The sequence below is a fragment of the Homalodisca vitripennis genome, chromosome X (assembly GCF_021130785.1).
Source record: "Homalodisca vitripennis isolate AUS2020 chromosome X, UT_GWSS_2.1, whole genome shotgun sequence".
NCBI classification, from domain to species: Eukaryota; Metazoa; Arthropoda; class Insecta; order Hemiptera; family Cicadellidae; genus Homalodisca; species Homalodisca vitripennis.
In genome coordinates this window covers 13,915,455-13,938,160 of record NC_060215.1, presented here as the reverse complement: position 1 = coordinate 13,938,160, position 22,706 = coordinate 13,915,455, and the positions used below count along the sequence as shown (strand labels likewise).

General features: G+C 34.2%; 2 protein-coding genes across 2 annotated transcripts; both read right to left on the bottom strand.

Moving 5' to 3' along the window:
• Positions 1-93: 93 nt before the first annotated feature.
• LOC124368704 (G patch domain-containing protein 4) lies at positions 94-3,852 on the bottom strand. The gene is made up of 3 exons (XM_046826006.1): positions 3,668-3,852; positions 1,922-2,031; positions 94-448 (listed from the first exon to the last, which is right to left on the bottom strand). The coding sequence occupies exons 1-3, from the start codon at positions 3,752-3,754 to the stop codon at positions 157-159; spliced, it is 489 nt and encodes a 162-aa protein (XP_046681962.1). The 5' UTR covers positions 3,755-3,852; the 3' UTR covers positions 94-156.
• A 5,699-nt stretch (positions 3,853-9,551) lies between these two features.
• On the bottom strand, positions 9,552-20,249 carry LOC124369374 (coronin-1B-like). The gene is made up of 4 exons (XM_046827375.1): positions 20,146-20,249; positions 12,545-12,742; positions 10,726-10,880; positions 9,552-9,609 (listed from the first exon to the last, which is right to left on the bottom strand). Exons 2-4 carry the CDS (start codon positions 12,740-12,742, stop codon positions 9,552-9,554), a joined length of 411 nt encoding a protein of 136 aa, XP_046683331.1. The 5' UTR covers positions 20,146-20,249.
• Positions 20,250-22,706: the final 2,457 nt, after the last annotated feature.

Sequence of the window (22,706 nt, the reverse complement as noted above, 5' to 3'; positions counted from 1 at the left end):
AAGAAATATTTTGAATCCAGAAAGTATTGTATTCATTTGTGTTTAATTAGATCATCTTATGCAATTGGGTCAAAAAATAATTGATAATCTGTATTAATATTGATGCAATTTATTGTATTTTCGGTATATACAAATTTATTGTAAAGATATTCTATGTCATTTAGAATCTTTGAAACGCTTCTTTTTGCATTTTTTAGTTTTCTGTTCAGATTTTCTAGTTTTAACATCATTTGAATAGTCATATCCTCTATCTGAAGAAAGATGGCCTTCACTTAAACTTTGTTCAGAGAGATGCGATTCTTTTTCACTTTTCTCAGCTTCAGATTTATCTACAACCTGACAAGCAGAATCTTCCATAAAACTATTGTTATTTCTCTGAAGCAGCATTTTCTCTTGTTGTTCTAGCCTGTGCAGTTTGGCACTAAGCTGTAGACCATGCCTCGCACCCCTGTAAAACACCAAGAATTATCAATTCTTGCAAATTCCAAGGTTGAGATTGAAAAGATAGCTTAATCTGTAATGTTAAAAAGTTTATTTTATGTATGCTTGCTTTATGTAAAATTGTACATAAAATATTAATACCTAACATACATATATACATTTTTTCATTGGTTATTTAAAACTATGTTGATTTACACAAAAAACTTCCAGACATTGTCGAATGTACCTTAACCCTTTTACCGCTGTAGATTGTACAGCCGGGCGAGCCAGCTGTGCTGAGTTTTTCTCAACTAAACTTAGACGGTGTGGTGTCAGCCAGGGCACCGCAGTCGTTTCATTCACCTTTGGTAACCGTACATGTTGTAGAAAACTATTTCTTGCTTATGTTAATTATTTTCCAGTGTATTTAGATTTCATTCTTAAAAAGAAACTTTGAAAGTGTATCGGCTAATTTTGATTAGGATACAAATAAAACAGTTTATCCCACAGTTGTTTTACTATAGGACAATTTTAGAATACAATACCAGAAGATTTTTAGTTCGCGGTGTTCTGAAATACATGGAACACCATATAAAGCGACGTTGCTATTCTCACACATGTAGCAGGATTCGTGTCTCATTTTTTCCCGCTTAACCCCCCCACCACCAATCCCCATCCACGCCACACAAGATCTCGCTCCGACTCTTGGCCAATTAGAACACACACCAGACAGCTGATTGGCGTGAATAGCTCATGTGACTTCACCAGAGCGCCAATAGCGTGGTGCGAGAACACTTGACAGCGATGAAGGCACGTGCTCTGCTTGCGAGTATACTCGTCTACAATGGCCAAAAGGTTAAGACTCTTTGTAGAAGTTTATAGCAAATATTAAAGAAGTTTGTAAAACTGGTAACAAAATACAACGCTTAAATATTGAATTTTGAGATTGTTCATTTATCTGAAACTTCTCATTGTTAATTATCAATAAATACTTTGCAGATAAATGATCTTTATTACACAAACTTTTGACAGGTTTACGATAAGTGTAAAACAAACTGGTGAACTGTCAAACTATAAAATACTTATACTATAATTAAAAATATTTTTTTGACTGATAAATGTAAAAAATAAAAACTTATTACCAAATAATAATAGGGAGTTTTTTCAACCAATCCTGTATATATTAGACATGAAAGCTATTTTGCCATTAAACACAAATGTTGATAACTGTGGTAAGAATGTTTGATATTTTTTGCTATCACTTCTTGGCCACAGATCAGACCAGCTAAAGGGGTACATCTAATGTTTTGGTCTTATTTTTATGCTATAATTGAAGCCATATTTGAGCTGGTTGCATAAACATTTGTATAAATCCAACTCCATTGTGTATGTTACATATGCTATCTATACTTTTAACTGAAAAACATGTACTTAAGGGCATAATAATATTTACAAACACCTTGAAAAGTTTTGTAACAAAGCACAAAAAATTTATGCTTACTTGTGAGCAGTTCGGCCTTCACAAGCCTCGTACAAGTTGTCTGAACCAATCCTCTTCTTTTTTTCTGTTTTCTTTCTCTGATGTATTCCTGGAGAGTTTTGTTCTTCACCCTGAAAGATTTGTATACATTTTCTATCATTAGTGTAGCCTAACAAAAATATTAAGACACACTCTTGGTGATCTGTTCTTTATGTACAAATCTAACTTAAAGTTCAGCGTGCATAAAAGTAGACAAATAAAAAATTACTTTTAGTGGTTAAGGAGTGTGCAGATGAAATTGTAAAGCCTATTACTCACATTGCCAACCGCTCCCTACAGGAAGCAAATATTTATGGATAGCTATATCACCCAATATCTATTTTGCCTTCTTTTTAAAAAATTATAGAAAGAGTAGTCTACAACCAAACTTTAAACATTTCAGAAACTAAAAAAATTAAATCCCAAACAATTTGGCTTCAGCCCTAATAAATCAACTAATCAGCATTAATATAATTTGTTGAAAATATAATTGATGCTTAAGACTTTAAGAGAAAGTTGTTGCGTGTTTCTTTATCTTAGCAAAGCATTTAATCTTGTTAATTTTGATATTTTAAAAAGAAAACTTTTCAAAATTGGTATACACAGATGGTGTTTGGATTGGTTTGCAAATTATGCACATAACAGATGTCAGTTTGTACAGATAAATCACAAAAGTTACCTCAGAGTTTTATTCCGATATCGACAATATAAAGGCTGGAGTCCCTTAGGGTTCCTTCCTGGGCCCTCTCTTGTTCCTTGTCTTTGTTAACGACATTACTAAACATGCTACAACTATAATAAATATTAATAGGTCTCCCTCATTGTTAGAAATTGAGATATACATATATATATATATATATATATATATATATATATATATATATATATCTATATATCTTGGTCAATTAGATTTTTAGTTATTTCTAAAATATTAATATGATAGTAAATCCTTCAAAGACCAAATATATAAATTTTAAGTTAAAAAAACAAATCTCTTACTTAATATAATTCTGGGTGATACTGAAAAAGAAAAAGTAAATGATACTACATTTCTGGGTATTAAAGTAGATTCTCTTCTGAACTGGAAGAAACAGGTTGATAATTTCAACAAAATTATCAAAAAATTACATTGTTATTACGCTTTCTTCTATTCACACATTATATATTCAATCATACTATGAGGTTCCTCTTCAAAAAAATTTACAAAGAATCCTCATTTCACAAAAAAGAGCAAGTAGGTATATTGAACATTTAAAGCATAGAGAATCATGCAGAAATGCTTTATGATTAAACAAACTCCTCCATGTTCCATCATTTTATATATCAAAAAACCATTTTTTATAATCTCAACAATAGTCTATTAGAATCAAATATCACGCAACATAATTAATTATAGCATTCAGTAAAGAAATACGTTTTCTGTAAAAAATTGTACGAAACCAAACAAGTTTTATATATACAGTATATATATATATAGGAAGTTTTTTTGAAAAGATCTCTCAGTCCCTGAATAACTTAGGCAATACAACCAGTTTTAAAACTAAACTTAATAAATGGCTAGTCAATTAATGTTATTATAGACTCTAGGGGCTCTTGAGGGGTGGTCGGTGCTGTCAAAAAGCGTAGGGATTGACACATGCAGGCACTCCCCACACTCGCAGCTCCCAAGAAAGTCAATTACTGGTTCTAGCTTTACAGCTTACAACTACTGAGCGATATTACACTTACGTCTTGTATGGTTGTGGCACTCAAAGCATTGTTGTATATATTTTCCCACCAATGATCAGTAAATTCCATGCTGTGGTCATATCCCATTCCAGCCTTATCAAACTTCAATTTTGGTTTTATTGCACTCTTAATACCATTTTGAGTTTTTCCAAGACCCGCACCTAAAATGAATTTAAAGTTTTAAACATAATATATTGTTCCTTGAGTAGGACCATCTAAATTACATCTTTTTGACAGTTAGATGACAGGGGACCATTCAGTTTTGACCATCGGACAGGGGGAAACTAGCCAAAGGACAATTGAATTGCAGCCGAGAACAACGGGAGGAGGCAGTCAGGTGTTCAGACCAAACTTCTTTTTTAGAAATGAGTTACAAGAAGAAGGGGCGGAAGAAAGTGACATATCCTTCCAGGGATATTCCAACAACCAAAGTCTTCTACTCCGGAAATGGGCAGAACAAGTGGACAATGGATCATCATAACAACTGTGAGGTTGGGATCAGATCAGACTCCCAAACCACAAAATCCTTGGTCATCTTCCACCAAAATGCTGACCGAATAAGTAACAAAATAGACCGCTTCAATCACCTTCTCTATTCTCTGAATCCCCATGTAGTTGTAATTACAGAGCACGGCCAAAACTTTGACCAAAATGTGTAACACTCGTTTAATCAACTATGAGTTGGTTTCTTCTTTTTGCAGGGAGGACAATATAAAGGGTTGAGTAGCCATCTTTAAGCACAAAACATTGGATAGCGTGTGATTGTGGCGCAAACTCTCAGGACAATTGAGCACATTGTAAAAACAACTGCCCTTTGCGATTGTTTTCTGGTGGTCTGGCTGGTCTGAGTGGTTTAGAGGATGGGTCCTCTAAACTGGCTCAGTAATTTGGATTTAGCTTTGTGACGGGAGATTTTAATATTATTTTTAATTTATGACTCAAGAACTTTGTTCTTACGTACTTTTTAATAATTGTAAGGCTGCCTTTGTCCCCCATACGATATATATATATTGGATAGCGAAATACATGGAATAAACATTGAACATCACAGCATCCCTTTGGTATGTGAAATGTCTGCAGTTACAGTCCAACTTACTAAAAAAATTCAGTGTATTCATACTGGGAATATATAGACCCCCCACCAACAGCAACCAAGCTATCACGCAAGCCCTTCAAGTCATCACGAATGTGCTAGATACACTCCCATCTCAAAACTGCATAAAGGTGATGATTGGTGATATTAACATCGACTTGTTGAAGCAAACTCCTGAAGGCAGTCTGCTGAATGAGCTTTTACTTTCATACAAACATGGAAAGGTTACCCCTACCACCAACAAGAGTCACGCAGAATACACGCTCTTCAATTGACGCCGTATGTGTTGACAGTGGAAATATTCAGAACATGGATGTGGAGATTCTCAACACTGGCATTTCTGACCATACTGGCAAATTATGCAAACTAAACCTTCCAGTTAGAAAGAAAACTTCATCATCGTCAGTCAGACAACATCTCAATAATCGTAGCCTCAAACAAACCTAAAACACTGCCTGGCGGAAGAAAATTGGGACAACTGTATTCAAAACAGAAGATGCCAACGAAGCTTACAATAATTTTCTTTCGATTATTACAGCAGCTCTAGATAAGGTTTGTCCCCTAAAAAAATCGAGAATTAAACAACAACTTTAAGACTATACCACTCTGTGATGCAGAAGCAAGAGCACTCAAACAACAGTTTCTTGAGGCTGAAGAAAAATTTATCATGAGTGGAAAAGAAGAAGACAAACAAACTGCTGCCCAGCACAAAAGAACCTACGATAACAAACTGAAATCTATCAGACGCAACTTCAGTGCTCAGCATATTAATAACTCCACAAACAAATCCAAAGCCATTTGGAACACTATCAACAATGAGAGGACACCTGAAAAAGACAAAATCAGCAGGAAATCTGGATCATCTCAAAAATTTCTGGAAATATTGTAGAAGACCCGACTTTAATATCTAACTATTTTAATGAGCATTTTGCCACCATAGCAGAAAAAACACTAAATAAAGGTCCTTCGAGATCCCCTGGAGGTCCATCCACCCGCAACTCAAAACACACCTCTTTACATCCAATCTCCACTTTTAGTACTCAAGCCGACTTCTCCAAAAGAACTAAGCGATGTCCTAAATAGCCTGAAAGTAAAACCATCTGCTGGTTTAGATGAGATATCATCAAGCATTGTAAAGGTCTGTAAAAGTGAGTTGCTTCTCCCACTAGTACATGTTACCAATCTGTCCCTACAAAGTGGAGAGTTTCCCAAGAAAATGAAATTCGCCAAAGTCATTCCACTGCATAAGAACGGAAGCAAACACAGTGTTGAAAATTATAGGCCGATATCGCTCATGTTCAACATTTTCAAAAGATTATAGAAAAAATTGTCCTGATAAGAATCTTTGAGCACCTTAACAACAAACAATATCTTGACAACGAGTCAACATGGCTTCCTTCACAAGAAAATCAACTCAGACAGCTCTTGTTGACATGGTAGAACACATAGTGGATAGCATGGATGAAGGCAAAAATGTCATTGGTATGTTTATGGACTTGAGTAAGGCCTTTGATTGTCCTCGGCCATGACCTAATACTTGATAAAACTGAGATTTCTTGGATTTCGGGATGATCCAATGAGGTGGTTTAAGAGTTTACCTGTGATCGTGAGCAGCTTGTGGAGATCAGACAGATGGTGAATGGTCTTGAGACTAAGATTAGGTCTAGCCTCCTACCAGTGAAAAGAGGTGTTCCACAAGGGTCGGTCCTTGGCCCGATTCTTTTCATTTTATATACGAATGACCTGCCTCAGTTACGGTTGAGCCTTTAAGCCACACAGTTATGTATGCTGACGATTCGGTTTTGTTAACAGCGCAACAAATCTTTAGAAAACCCTTGAAGTAAATTCTTTTATAGCTGTAAACCTTGCCATTGAATACTGCCAGAGCAATGACTTAGTCTTCAATGAATCAAAGAACTACCCAAATCAATCTTTGGAAGCAAGAAACAACAAGATGTCTCAAGCTTTGCCTGACTTCCAGGCCGGTAAGAGCGACAAAACATCTTGGGAGTAATCATTGATGACTCGCTGAACTGGCAGGACCACATAGATTCTCTCTGCAGGAAACTCAGCAGTGCCCTATTCGCCCTCAGAAGAACGCAAGCAGTTAGCACGCCTGAAGCAGTTTTAACTGCCTACCATGCCCTTTTTGAGAGCAATATGAGGGTATGGTATAATGGCGTGGGGTGCGTCTTCCCAACACAACTTAGAACGTGTGCTCGTTCTTCAGAAGGAAAGCAGTGAGGCTGTTATCTGGGCTGGGATGGAGAGACAGCTGCAGAGGACATTTCAAGGAGCTGAAGTTGATGACAGTTGTGGGTTTCTACATCTACGAAGTCATCGTTCCTGGCGACCTCAAATCAGCAGACTCGACAGCAAGACCTGCATGGGTATAATACCAGAAATGCCCAAAACTTTAGCCTTCCTGCTCATCATCGGACACTTTTTGAAAAAAAAAACCATCATATGCAGGGGCAAAATTCTACAACATCCTGCCTCAAGTCATCAAGGAGTGAGAACCCCAGAACGCTAAAGCTTCATCTCACCAGGTGGCTTCTTGAAAACCCTTTCTACAGTGTGAATTGAGTTTTTGAAACTGGCAACACCTTCATCACTAATCATGGATTCAAAAACCGAAATTGATTTGTGAAGCAAGAAAATTGTTGTAATTAATTGTATTAATTTGTAACGCCATTTCAGGTCTTTGTGATTTTGAAATAAAGCTCTCTCTCTCTCTCAGTTAGTGTTCCATTCCACAGAAATATGCAGTGTACACTCTAAACACCGCTAATTCTATGTTTCAAGGATTTGATAACTACCTTTCTTCTTTAGGTGTCAAAAAACCTTAAGACAAAAGGTAAAATTAGCACAACAAAATTCAAAACTAAAGAAAAATATAGCGATGAAACTCTCCAAAGTGTATGTAACAAATACCTAGTATGTACCACCTGTACACTCAGAATGACAACAAACCATAGCACTGTACTGGTGAATTGTTACACAAACCACAGAAGATCAGAGACAGAGCAAAATAACAAATAGTGATGGTTGGAAGGGGAGGTAATGAGCAAACGCATTTGGGTTAATGATTTTTTCTTGATCTCTCATAGTGCGTTAGAATTGTTTTGTTGATGTCTTACAGTTGAACCCTGGGATGGGGGGGGGGGGGGGTGGGGGGGGGGGGGGGTGGGGGGGGGGGGGGGTGGGGGGGGGGGGGGGTGGGGGGGGGGGGGGGTGGGGGGGGGGGGGGGTGGGATTACACATCAAAATAAAGCCAAGAAGTTGTAGTCCAAATATATATGTATATATATCCAGGTAAATATATCAACTTTTTTTAAATCAATGAAAATGTTGAGTCCATAAAAAAGTGTTGTAAAATATTGAAGAATAAAAATTGGAACATAAAGCATAAGTTTGTTTATACATTTTTCTTCATGATTCTTTTCAGTTAACCATAAACATATTACACATCAAAATAAAGCCAAGAAGTTTGTGGTTTCAAATATATTTATTTATATTCAAGGTAAATAACACAGATGAAAAGTTGAATAGAGAGAATGTAGTCCTATTTACAAGTAGTTAGCTTTAGTTTGAAATAATTTGAAATATTCAGGAAGGCAGAGGGCAGTGTCACACTCTGGGCAAAACCACACAGTTTTCTTTTCTTCCAGATTTGCTTGTGGTTTGTTTATTTTCTTCTGAACAAACTTTACAACCACTCTTGTTGGATGGACCTTCTTACCAGTCGGAGGAATTCTTTCGGGAAAATGTCTGCCTGTCAGAAAAGTCAGAATCTGTATGATACAATGTATCAACGATAAGCTTCGTTGTTTTGGGATCCAAAAATTCACTCATTTTACGGCGTGTGAGTTGAATAACATAATAAAACAACACTGGAGCAACACAAAAATCCTAATTGTATAAATAAACTATAACTAAAACAACTTTTATTTCACTGTAAAACACAAAGCGAGTAGACGTACAAAAGAGTACAGTCGCCACGGCACGGCACTAGCAGACAAATACGTAGTTCTTGACTTAATGTAAGATAAATAACATAATAAAAACTATAACTGAGCAATCCAAATACTAATTTTGTAAACAACTGTAGCTAAAAATAACTTATAATTCACTGTAAAACACAAAGCTAGTGTAAAAACAGTGCAGACGTCACGGCACCAGCTGACAACTGCGTAGTTGGTGACTCGGCGTCGTATCAGCTGTTTGTTACACAATTTCTGTTATAATATTTTTTTTGCTTGTAACCGTTTATAAAATAACCAAAGACTAATAAAATTAGTCTAATATGACTTGCTAAACATAACATAACCTCTAAAAACGTCAGTAATGCGAATTGCCAGTCTCCACGAACTAAAAATAGACTGCCCGGCCAGAGCTCGGGCTTGGGTCATTGACGATATTGACACAGCCCGGCCTGAGCTCGGGCTTGGGATTCAAAGTGTTAACATCGAAACACTGTATACTATAGGGCTGTCTGCCTGTGAGCTCCTCGTCTATGGATCTGACTATTAATAACGTCACAACACAGTTCGTAAAAACTCTTGTTTAGTCTTAATTTCTGTGTTAGTAGCTGTACTGGCTTTACACATGCTAACATTAATTACAGCTGACATGTAATTTACATTTATAAACTGAAACTGCTTTTTATTACATTTGCCTTAAAAACCATAAATGAAAAACTTTCAATGCCACAAATGTGTGTGATTTTAAAACAAAGCACAAAACGTAAGAAAAACAAGTATGAGGGTAGTTTTTTTTCAACCTCCGATCTCACGCCATGATGGCCAGACACGTGGCAGGTCCACGGTGTGTGCAGTAGTCGATTGTGCTACAACATTTGTTACTGTAGAGTTTCAAGAAGTGACTTTGCGCTGAACTGCAGTCGCATAAACATGGCCCCTTCCATTGATTCTCCTGCCAAATATAAATTGAGGAGTGTTATTCGTTTCCTGCAAGCAGAAAGGAATAGTGCAGCAGAAATTTATTGAAGAATGTGCCGTGTTTACAGAGAAAACATTATGAATTGTATGATGTGCGTGAATTGTGTCAAAAGTTCAAAGATGGCCGAATGTCAAATTCAAGGATCAATTCGAGAAATGTCAAAGCTGAAACCATTCGGAGATTTTTGTGGGTGTCAGTCAAACATCTTTGGCTTTCTACACCACTCACGTACAACACCATCATTAATTATGTTTTCTACGTAAACACGACACATTTTGCAATGGATTTCTACTGTACTATTCCCTTCTGCTTGCAGGAAATGAATAACACTTCTCAATTCACATTTGGCGAGAGAATCAGTAGAGGCGGTCATGTTCATGTACTTCAACTTGACAGTTGAAGTACAAATGTATAGACAAATGTTATAGCTGAGAATACGAGCGATCGACTACATGGCGTGAGATCGGAGGTTGAAAATACTGCTCTTGTATATATAAATTACATGTTAACGTAACTAAATAAAATTATTTTCATGGTCTGTGGTGAACATCACACTAATTATGAACTATGCCCTAACTGAATGTAATGTCGTATATTTGATCTAATAGTCTGTAGGAGCTGACCTTGAGCATCAAATATTCAACTCTCTGTAGCCAAGGTGTTAAATCTATTCCAACTGTTATCTTATTTAGTATATATTATTTGGAGAAAACGAACGGCCACTGACGCCACCATGTTCAATTTAATTTATCTACATTCTTATTAGGTCTAGAATTATTCAAAATTGTACCTCATTTTTTATTTCACAAGTTTAAAAGTTTTTTACACTATCCCTTCAGAGCATATGAAATCATTGATACATAAAAATGTGGTTACTAATATGATTCTATGACGATTTTCAGGGTGTGACTTTAGTTTAAAATACTAGAAGGAAAACTACAAAGATACCCTGAGACTTCATTTCAACTTATGTAGTCATTATTTATGAAGACCTGATGTTTACCTAGAAATGCCGCTGTCGGGGATCTGCCAAACTTTAACCACACAATCCTCGGAGCCTGAAGCTATGATGTTGTCGTTGTGAGGACACCAGGCGATGTCTAGGACTGGGCCCTTGTGACCACCTACCAGGGGGTGGTCTGCGGCTATTCTCCCCACCTGTATCAGTTCAGTAATGGCAGCTGTAACTTACTGCTACTGTCATAATCACAATAATAGTAATCAGAGATTTAACAATCTATACTCATGGAAATATAATTACACAGCACCTAACAACTCGGTTGGGTGCAGTGGCTTAACTATAGGGATCACACCCTCTCCAAAAGCTCCATATTTTTTATTGATATACATACGACAGCAATCCAACTTGTTTGGAATACAGCAGTAAAACATTTTATTTTGAATTAGGCCTATCTAATTTATTTAAATTTAGATCTATTTCATACCCCCAATGTGGTGTGCTCTTGAATCAGATTTATCGCCTTAGTCCTAGTTTCACCTCTGATCAGGTAGTAAAAATTCCTTTGCAGCATGAGTAAGGATGGTGATTGACAGAACAGTCTCAGAGGTGTAACCAGAATTTGACTTTTGGGGGTTCCAGAATAAACAACACATATTTCTGTGGGGGGAGGGGTTAAATAAATTTTAGCACTTTTTTCATATCATGTGGTTAAATATACAGAACGTTCAGAAAATTTTGAGCAAAATTTCAAAAAGCAAGTTTATTTTATTTTAAGTAAATTGTGATGGATAATGTGAACTAACGATAATGTGTGGGAAATATTTACTTAATGAGTAATGATTCCCTCTGGTGATTTCTCTGAACCAGGGCCAAGACTTTATAAAAAACTTTGAGCATGCAAGGTATATCAATGAAGCATGCAAAGAATCAACGAATTCAAATTTAAATCAATGAATCACTAGTTCCAGATTTAAACTGATGTCTAATTTTATTTCTACAGATTTCTATGTTTGTAGACATGTTTATGATAAAAAGAAAGGGAGGTTCTAAACAAGACCACCCTGATATAACTTATAAATATGCGATGGCCCGAGCGGTCTAAGATGTTGGACTTTGAGTCTGTGTTAGATATAGTTTGAATGAGTTGTGTTAGTGTAAGGTTTGAATCCTGTCTGTGACCCTTGCACTTTTTATCAGTACCATCGACCTTGCACTGTATTGACTCTCTCCCTATTCTGTTTGATAAGATCCTCGCACAGGCCAGTGGCCCATAAGGACGGGCAGAATAAGGCATAAAAGGGGATCAGCTTCTTCTTTTTTAAAAAAGAAAAAAAATGTCAAAATTCGACATGAGCTCATCCACCTCCTCTCCACCAAACCTGTCAGGGAGTTGTGCCAATCTTAAAGTTGGATGGAGGTAACTAATGCAAATATATCAAGCCTAAATAAATATTTGTACTGTTTTCGAGTTCTTTTTAACTAAAACTACTAGTTTTTGAAATTATGTCTTAAATTTAGATGACCAAAGGTGACTCTTACAAATTTTAAAGGGTTCCCTTAATATCAGTAGATTTCTGATACCACTCAATATTCTAATTACCAAGAGTTTGGATTACCAGTGATTGTGTCAACAGTTTAAGCTTTACTATTTACAACACTGTAACACTGTAACATAAAATATACATTGATTTTGTCTTGATAACAAATTGTAATATTAAATTTATTAAAAAAATGAATAAGTACACAAATTACACTGTTTACCTCTACTAATTGAACTATGTAACAAGACTTTGTTTAAAATTTGTACTTTTCTTTCACTAAATGTCTAATTGTGAATTTTCAATCATCATATCTACACTACCTTATTGTGAGGCAGGACAATGAAAGCGCCTCCTCCTGCCGATTCCACTATGATGGCCAGGAATTTCGGATTGACTGCACAAAACGTAGAGTCCCATGAAGACTTCGATACTCGAATATTATCATAGCACTGTTCTCTTTTTAATGCTGTTCCATACACGTGACGAAATTTGCTTGATCTAACTACCCTGAAAGACATCTGAAATAAAATAAATATTCATATAATTTTTTTAAGACAGAAAACTCCTGTTAAGTAACAGGTTAAACAATCATTACATAAGCAATAACCTGATTAGCTATTTACAAATATACATACCAGTAAATAAAAACAATATATTCAATCTTTCTTTTAAGTTTTTTATTGACTGTAGAAGGTTTGAGAGGCTAATACGATTTCGGACATTTGCCATCGTTATATGTTACAAAATTTATAACGGGTTTCAAGGACTGTTTAACCCCTTTTCTTTTCTACCTTTTTATGTGTATTGAAACATTGTGTTAAACATTTTTTATTACAATGACAAATGTCCGAAATCATATTACAAAATCAAGATTGGACATCCCAAATATCAATCCAATATCTCAATATATTTATCTTATTCTCAATATATTAATCATATTTGTAACCAATAACCATATTAATGGTTAATTAATGGTTGATAAAGACGTTGATGAACAAAAGATTCTCTCTCTTCTGTGACTTAAACCCAAACTCTTACTTGCTACATAAGAACGCTACCAGGGCCCTTACTTTAATTATTTTGTATTTGGATGTTTCTGTCACATGTGTTTAAATAATCAAACAAGTGATTAGAAAAACAAATACCTGTCTCACAAATTCTAATATTCATACATATATATATATATATATATATCGGTTGTGGCACATAATTTTATTCAGAATTAAATTTTCTGCAAGTTTCTTTGTAAAAATGTGGGTCTTCAATGCCTATTTAACAAAATAATTGTCCGTTAAACCTTAAAAAAGTGTTTTCAAAATTATTTTATTTCTGTTTTTTGTAGTATAACAAAAAAAAACTAAATGAGATACAGCTATGAGATGAACTTTATTCAATTTCTCATCTAAAAATCCGTTAGAAAAAAGTTGCATTCGCCTATAAATATCTCTTCATAAACACGCGGCAAATCATCATTTGACCTCCTGCACACAATTTTTGGTGAAATCTTCAATTGGCCATAACCCAGTAAGGAAGCATTTCCGGACCCATGTTTATATGAACTTTTTTCTTTATTTTTTATAGTAAAATCAGCTCAGAAAGTGCCGGTAACACTAACCGAAATCACCCTGTATATATATATCTCAAACCAGGATGTCTCACTTGCCCAACAATTATGTATAAATATATTTATTGAAAATGGAACTACGCAAAACATAGTGTTTATTTTGAATGTTGAGTTTAGGATCAGTTCACCTTCCTTTTATTGCATTGTCTATAACTGAAGCTGTCTCATACTTGACTCCTCGAATCTGGAGTCATGTCCGTCTGAAGAGATCCAAAGAAAGTCGAAGTAGCTCAAAATAACCTTTACATCATTTCGAAATCAGAGACACCCATAAATAGGTAATGTGCCAGTCTCATGTTTGTGCTACGAAATGTTATGGATGCCTTCTACAACCGCCTTGTTCACTGTCAAACTGCCAAAGGAAAACAATTTAAGCATGTATTTAAAAAAAAGGTAAACTATAACAATAACATCATCTGGAACCCTCATCTGAAACTACTGAAAGTTTTATTATTTTGTGACAGGCTGATTATTTTGTGACAAGGCCTCCTCCAAGACCGTTTCTGAATGTGGTGTAGTCATTCACAATTCAGAAAAATTGTTTATCGTATGCTGTGAGTTTTTTGGGGTTTTATTACTTTATGTAACACAATTAATGACAACTAAGCTTTTTCAACAAGCTACAGTTTGTAACTTTAAGCCGCCATCATTTTGGCTAAGGTGAACCTTTTGACATCAGGTTTGCGGCATTGTGTTCTCCTAATGGAGACATTTAATATACAAATCAACCTATTCTCTCTCATTTAAGATTTTCTTCTGACTCCTAATAAACTATCTCAATTATGAGGGAACAAATTTATATTTGCTTAAAACAGCAGATTTTCAGTTATAGTACTATTTTAGCAACTGTGTAAAGTTTCTTTGCTTTATATGCAATAGTTCAAAAAGTAATATGCTGTTCTCAGACTTTTTGTAGGCACTGTATATTATACATTACATATATTATATGCCCTACTTCAAATTATCACCAAGTAAGTTAAACATTATGCTTTGGAAACCGAGAGTAACAAGTTTGCATGTGGAATCTTTCGGTTTAAAATTAACATTTATTTTGATGGATGACATTATATATATATATATATATATATATATATATATATATATATATATATATATAAAATTTAAGTGTATAAAAATGTAAAACAATCTAAACACAGACCATTAAGGCCCATGGAGACTCTTTTTCCTTTAATACGTCTTAATTCAACAGCAATTTAAAAACTTTGCCCAATTTGTCTTATTGCTTATGTTGTTTGGCAATTTGCTATACAATCTAGAGACTATAAAATTAAACGTTCTAGTATAAAATGTTGAATTAGGGTTCAGTACTTGAAATTGATTTGCATTTCTTAATCTTACTGTGTAAATATTTTCCTCAACTAAGAATTTGCCACTAATAAAAAACATTTTAGTACTTTATATAGAAATAGAAATCTTAGTGGTAAAATCTTTAACTGTTGAAAACATGGAAAATATGAATCAAACTTGTCCTTTAAAATCAATCTCACAAATAGTTTTTGCAATGTAACAAGTGGTTTTTAAGCTCGTAAAATAAGTTCTTCCCCAGTACATTATTCCGTACTCTAACCTACTATTAATCAAAGCAAAATATAGTGATCTTAAAACAGTCAATTGACAAATATCTTTCAAAAAATAAAACAAACGTACACTGGTAATTACTTTGCTTTTTAATCTACCTATTTGAGTTTTCCAATTCAACTCACTGTCAAAAATAATTCCCCTGTACTTCATATTTGAAGTTTTGTTAATTTTTGAACATTGAATACAGGATTTTTAAATTTCGTAAACAATCAATACACTTGAAACATTAATATTGTTGCAGTTGGACGTTCTTTGTTAATGAAAAATTTATGTACATAGTGTTTTCAGTATTTAATACTAACTTGTTATTTAAAAACCAGCAGTTTAATGAATTAAAATCCTTATTCATATTATAATTAATTGAGTCCCAAGACCCCTCAACATAGCAAACAGCAGTGTCATCAGCAAATGCTGTTACTTTACCCTTAAATTTGCCATTACATAAATCATTAATAAATATTATAAACAGGACTGCTCCAAGGACTGATCCCTGTGGGACTCTACAGCATATTTCACCCATTTGACTTATCTTACCATTTACTTTAAACCATTCAAGTAGCTTTTAAATCAACTATAAGCTACACCTCTAATACCATAATTATATAATTTCTAAGTAGTAAATCATGATTTACCGTATTGAAGGCTTTTTTTATATCTAGAAAAAGTTCTCTCACACAATTTCCTTTATTTATACCTTCATTGATTGAATCCATAAAATTGTATAAAGCGAGCTCTGTACTTAAACCTGACCTAAATCCAAACTGATTTCCAGAAAAAAAAAAATGTGTTTTGTTTGTTTTTTTCATTAATAGTTAAGTTAATAATTCAGTTTTTTTCATTTTAATTGTTCATAATTATTATACCACAATTTTATATCCAAATGCTTAAGTTTTTCTTGTTATGTAAGTTATTTACTTCTGTATGTTCAATCATATATTTTGTACAAATAAAAATGATTTTGATTTGATTTTAATTCAAGTAGTGTGTCAGAATAGGTACTTAATTGGATAGTGCAGCACTCCTTTACCCCTCACGCTCATCACTGTTCGAATTTCAGTTGACCTTGCGCATTTAGGGTCAACAAATGGACGTTCAATTGTTGTTAATCAGCGTTCTTCCACCCGTACGTATTGTGGTGCATCTTTCTTCTTTGTAAACATTTACATTGTTTTATTGATTTCCAAAGCTTTGTATTTTGAAGTTAAAATGAAATTAGAAAGAGAAGAAACTCGTATTAGACATTTAATTATAGAATTAAAGAACCAAATCGCAGATGGAAATTCTGAAGTTGAAAAATATTAAAGGTGTGAGGAAATACCTGCCTGCACTTGGTGAATTACTAATGTAACTGAGTATAACGTGGCAAGTTAATTTTATTTTATTCATGATTTTACTTATTTTAATGATCATATTAAATATATTAGTGCACAACCGTAAGTGCACCTTTATTTTTAATGGCACACAAACAAAAAGCTGAAACTTAGTGTCACTGCTTATTGTGTCAATTTATGACTATTTTTGTGTGTGTCATACATGTTAAAAGGTAAATATGCAGTTAAATTTTGTTCATTGCAACAATAATCTTAAAATGAAATGTGTTATAAAGTAGTATTATTTGAAGTTGGTGTTAAATATACTAATTCCATTTCATTCAATAATGTTATTATTTTACAGTTGTTTAAAATATACCATCTATTCTGTGCACCTTAATGGGATATGATCATTAAATAACGTGTTTTTCAGATGCTTAAGAATTTTTATAACTATAATTTGAATATTTGAACTTACACTTCTACTGATATTGGATCTTTCAGTACACGTTCATTTAGACAATACTATTCTCATTTTTCACGCGAAAACTATGCTTAAATTTGTTTAAATAACCAGTTAATTCTAAAATTTCTTATAAATTATTGTTTTCTCTATTATAATTGAATATAAATAAAATAGGTTCTTAAATATATATAAAACATGGTCAATGCAGGTAAGTTCTGAGACTATTGCATCGTTTTGGTCAAAATCACTTCAATTTAGGATTGACAGCACCAACTCAGGCGCGGCTACATTATTTCAGTCTGCTGATAAAATTGATATTCATTTGCTTTGATGTATTAAATAAATAAGAACATTAAAGTAAGAGTTTATTAAAATAGATTTATTTTACACTATAAATATATTTTTAGTTTAAAATAATTGATGGCTCACTCAGGATAGGAGAGTTTGAATTCATTAGACAACTAGCTATTACTTCTTAATTTTACTAAGGGTTCAGTACAAAACAATTGATTAATAAATCCTCTAATATTTTCAAAGTACCACTAATTTCAATTCATTAGAGTAATTGTAATATTATTTATTTTTGTAATTTTTTCAACATTACTGAATTGACGGTTTTTGTGACCTAATGGCCCAAAATTTACTAAACAAAAATGTAGTAGATTTTTAGCTCAGCTAGCCTAGTTTATGTACTAAAAGTTTTTTCCAACATTCCTTGGACCAAAATATTTCTCTCTGTGATAACAACCCATGGAAGTTTTTCTGTTATAAGTTTATTATAAAATTGATAAATTTGTATAACGTGAGGATGAACTAGAAAAATAATTTAACAACAGGGTAATTCTAAGCAATATATGGGTCAACCTCGATTTTTCTCATATTACAATATATTGTTCCAATAGTCAATTAGAGAAGGAAATGACTAGAATTTCTTGCCGGAAAGCAGTTATAGGGAGCAGGCAACTGCCAGACGGTCATATATTGCTTAGAGTTACCTATTAGTGATCATGGGGCACTGACGTGATCTGGGCTTCAAATTTTGGAACTACTCGAGATAATTTTTTTTCTAAAAGAGCAAGCAGCGCGAAGCGCTGCGCAGCGGGCAGGGCATCGTGCGTGATCCTTTTTTTTTTATTAAAAATTTTTGATAAATTGTTATTACATATTACAATATAATGTAGGTAATGTATGTAAAACAATTTTAAACACATAATTACATGCTGGAAAGCAAAGTAAACCAATATAATCCGCCCAATACAAAATCTCCGTAAGTAATCTGTGTCATTCCTTTGGCCTGAATCAATTCAGTATAGACGAAGATCACGCACGATGCTTGCCCGCTGCGCAGCGCTTCGCGCTGCTTGCTCTTTTAGAAAAAAAAATTAACTCCAGTAGTTCCAAATTTGAAGCCCAGATCACGTCAGTGCCCCTGATCACTAATAGGTAATTCTTGCAGTTGCCTGCTCCCTATAACTGCTTTCCAGCAAGAAATTCTAGTCATTTCCTTTTCTAATTGACTATTGGAACATTATATTGTAATATGAGAAAAATCGAGGTTGACCCATATATTGCTTAGAATTACCAACAACAGAAAAATGTGTGTCAGTGAATATCTCGCATTGTGTGTTTTGACTCAGTGTAATGAATTAATACATTCCAGTTTCTAGTAATATCATCAGTGCCTATATTAATTATTACTGGGAATGGATTCTGAAAAATAGTGCAAAAATGTGATGAAAATTGTAGGCTATACTTCTTAGCATTTCTCCTCCAATAAATGCGGAAAAAATAACAAGTCATCTAAGAATTTCAGTTACTAGACTAGGGGGATAACTAGGAATCAACGATCACTACTTCAATGTCAATAAATGTCATTGGCTGTAATTCTTTACAATCACTATATAAAACATAATTCTCCTAGTACTCCAATATGTTCCAAACTAAAGTTGTAAAAAGAGGAAATCACATAAATCAAATGTCGGAAATGGAACTAGGTTTAATTTAGCTTTGACAATTTATGATTTTTCATAGTCAACAATTACAATAACTGTATTTTGAGATGGATTATAAAGAAACCGAATACCGACCGCACAGCAAGCCACAGATTAGACAGTTACTTTTATATCGGCATGCATAAGCCACTATAAACTAGCTGGACTTTTGACCTTCTATCAGCTACTGCTTCATAATCAAGGGTTTCCTCCCTCCATAACATACCAAAGTATGCAAAAAATTAACATTGATAGAGTAATAGTTCATAATCACCTCATCTGCAATAAGTTAATATTGTCATGTTGTAACCTAAAAATAACCCCATAAAGCATGTTTAAAATTTCTATCCACTATCGTCATATTGATATTGGTGTGTTTTGTGCTTAAGTAAACACTACCAAATACAGTAAAGTACTCTTCAGCTTAGTTCTATGAACTTTAAAACTACATCAGCAGGCCTAGCAACACTAGAGAAGCTGCTATCACAATGGGACAGCTGAAATAAACGTTCAGGTTAAAGGTTTTTAATAAATGCATAAAACCACTACTGTCATACATACAAAATGCTTACCTTCAATTCAATTAAGAATGACAATGACGGTTACTTTCAAGACCACACACCAACATAACCTAACTACAAAAGTTGGATGTAATGGCACTGAATTTTAAGGCAAACAATATTTTTAGCACTTTATCACATATTGCGGTAAGACAAACATGAAAAGAAATTGTTAAAATTTAATAGTTCTAGTTTAATATTTTAATCACGCCTAGCACAAATGGGTGGTGTTAAGTTCCAACGCCTCAAAATTCATACACCCATATTTGGTAATGTTATGGAAATATCATGTGTTAGGTTTAATCTAATTTTCAAGCGTTATTTTAGCAATCTAAGATCTAATAGCATGGTACGTTGTAAACCCTTACATTCGAGAAAGCGTATTTTAGTCTATATAATAAATACAAATGAAATTGATGGATTAAAATTACTGTACTTGGCTTTTGCTAATGCTAGCAAAAGCATGATAAAAATGAATTGCATAGAGTACCAACGTCTCAAATTAGAATTCTCACACCACAAATTCTATACATTTCAAAAAAGGAATGCATATATTAAAGAGTGCATAAGACACTAAAGAAGACATTATTTATATTAGAGCATATATCTTAATTCTTAAAAAAAAAAACTCGTCCATTGCTCTGAAGAAAATCGTTTCTAATAAACACAGTTTTCCATAGGTTTGTACGTCACCTTAGCCATCAATAAATAAAATCGACGTATGCCCTCGAAATATGAGGCTCGACGTGTCTGGTCTTAAAAATATCTAAGTAACATCTTTATCCATAGTAAAATCTTGTGACTACATATCCTAAGTTCTCAACTATGTAGGTTTCGAAGTATATTGTACATCACGTGTTTAGGGGAAGGGGTTGGGATCTTCTTGAATTTGAATCTGTGATATCTCAGTTAGAGAAACGAAACTATATCCAATAGTCTAGGGAGGAGGACCAACAAATCCTACTAGACGAAGTAGTGTGTTTAAAACTCTGTAAGTGATGAGACAGTACTATCCAGTGTAAATGATTGTAAACGAAACATGGTAAATAAATGTCATTACTGTTCGGTAAACGGAGCTAATAAACGAACTAGATCTACTACTACATAATTAGGCTACTTGTGCAAGCTTTTTAAATCTTCGTCAAAGGTTTATAGTGAAAGCGAAGCTAATAAAGGCTTGTGTTTTTAGAATAAACAACATAATAATATTGTGCGGTAAAAAATTCATAGCGAAAATTTGTTGCTAGTACGGTAAGTTTAATTGTAAAATATCGACCTTTTGACAATTTTAATAAATTTAAAATATTTTATTCAATTGCTAGATGTGCAATAGTCTATAAATACCCTTTACGTACTCAACATATTATACAGTAGTTAAAGAAGGAATGTATATATATATATATATATATATATATATATATATATATATATATATATATATATATATATATATATATATAATTTTATATGAGCTGCATATCAACAATCGGGTAAGAATGATTGACTGCAGCTTCCAAAATGAAGAAAGGACTTTATATGTGAAAGAGTTAGGTTATGTTGAAAGAAAAAATCTTTATTTCCATCATTTTGTATTTATTTATTTACATTCCCACGGTATAACCATTTTGCAAAATTACAATACTTAAGATGACTAGTAATAACAGTAATAAATTCTCATAAAAAAGTATATAGTTTGAAAAAATCAAGTTCAGCAATTTCAGCAATTGACCATGCCTACGACATAGTGAAATAAATAGATATAACAAGATAAAACTAATACAATGTGAAACATAACGAAAGTGGTACCAATAACAATAGTTGCAATAACAATAACAAGTAGTGATATAACAAGTAATAAAAAATAATAATAATACAACAATAACAATAATGATAACAGTAATAGACTAAATCGGCAAAGATAACAATGGAGTAACTATTGTAATACTGTAATACTGTGCAGGACTCGGCAAGCTCACTCTGACTCAAATGTCTCCAGCCTCACTGTCAACACAGCACGTCTCAAAGCTCCCAGTCGATTGCAGAAAAAGTCTACCTCACTGCACACCTCGTTGCCAAGCCGAAGTATTCTTGGGACAGAGCTGAACTGGAGATAGTTGCGGTTTTAAGTGGCTCAGCTCGAAGAGGCGGTGCGATCTTGTGCCAGAAGGGAGACGAAAAGCAATTCGCTCCAAAAGAGGGGGGCAGACTACCACAAAGTTGAGAATCTTATAAAGAAAGACAACATCTGCAACCTCCCTTCTAACGACCAGTGGATGTAGCCGAAGCAAGTTCAGAGGCCTATCAGGCTCTCTCCAGTGCAAATACCTTAATAAAATTTATTTTGCACGGACTGCAGTCTGTCAATGAGGCCCACTTGGTAAGGAGACCAAACAACTGAAGCGTACTCGAGCAGCTGGAGGACAAGGGACTTGTAGAGGAGTACAAGAGCATTAGAGCCGAGGCCATGCCTAGCAGTCCTCATAATCAGCCCTATCATACCAGACGCTCGGCAGCATAATTGGTCAACATGGAGACCGTAGCCAAAAGAGGAGTCGAGAACTATTCCAAGATCTTTGATGGATGTACAATGATCAAGAAGCTTGTCATCAAGGGAGTAGTTGAAATCAATTGAGGAGGTGGTTCTCTTGAATGTCATAAGCTTGGTCTTGCTGGCATTAATGGACATCCCGTTGCGCTGACACCATTTCGATATACAGTTAAGAGCTTGCTGAAGATGTTCGCAGTCTCCGCTGGAGGATACTTCAAGAAAAAGTTTTATGTCGTCAGCAAACAGTAAGAAAGGAACTTTGGTGACCTCCTTGATGTCATTAATAAATATGGAAAATAAAAGCGGGCCAAGGTGGGAGCCCTGAGGGGCACACCAGAAGATGGGACAAAGGGCGTCAGAAGTCTGATTTGCAAAGCAAAC

What these genes read in the sequence shown, in the direction of transcription:
- LOC124368704 (XM_046826006.1), bottom strand. Translation starts at nt 3,754, where the DNA reads ATGGGATATGACCACAGCATGGAATTTACTGATCATTGGTGGGAAAAT. An exon ending in GTGCCACAACCATACAAGAC is followed by an intron (nt 2,032 to 3,667) that starts GTAAGTGTAATA and finishes CAAATCTTTCAG; the next exon opens with GGTGAAGAACAAAACTCTCC. An exon ending in GAAGGCCGAACTGCTCACAA is followed by an intron (nt 449 to 1,921) that starts GTAAGCATAAAT and finishes GGTGTTTTACAG; the next exon opens with GGGTGCGAGGCATGGTCTAC.
- LOC124369374 (XM_046827375.1), bottom strand. Translation starts at nt 12,742, where the DNA reads ATGTCTTTCAGGGTAGTTAGATCAAGCAAATTTCGTCACGTGTATGGA. An exon ending in TTGTCCTGCCTCACAATAAG is followed by an intron (nt 10,881 to 12,544) that starts GTAGTGTAGATA and finishes GAACTGATACAG; the next exon opens with GTGGGGAGAATAGCCGCAGA. An exon ending in CCCGACAGCGGCATTTCTAG is followed by an intron (nt 9,610 to 10,725) that starts GTAAACATCAGG and finishes CAAATGTTGTAG; the next exon opens with CACAATCGACTACTGCACAC.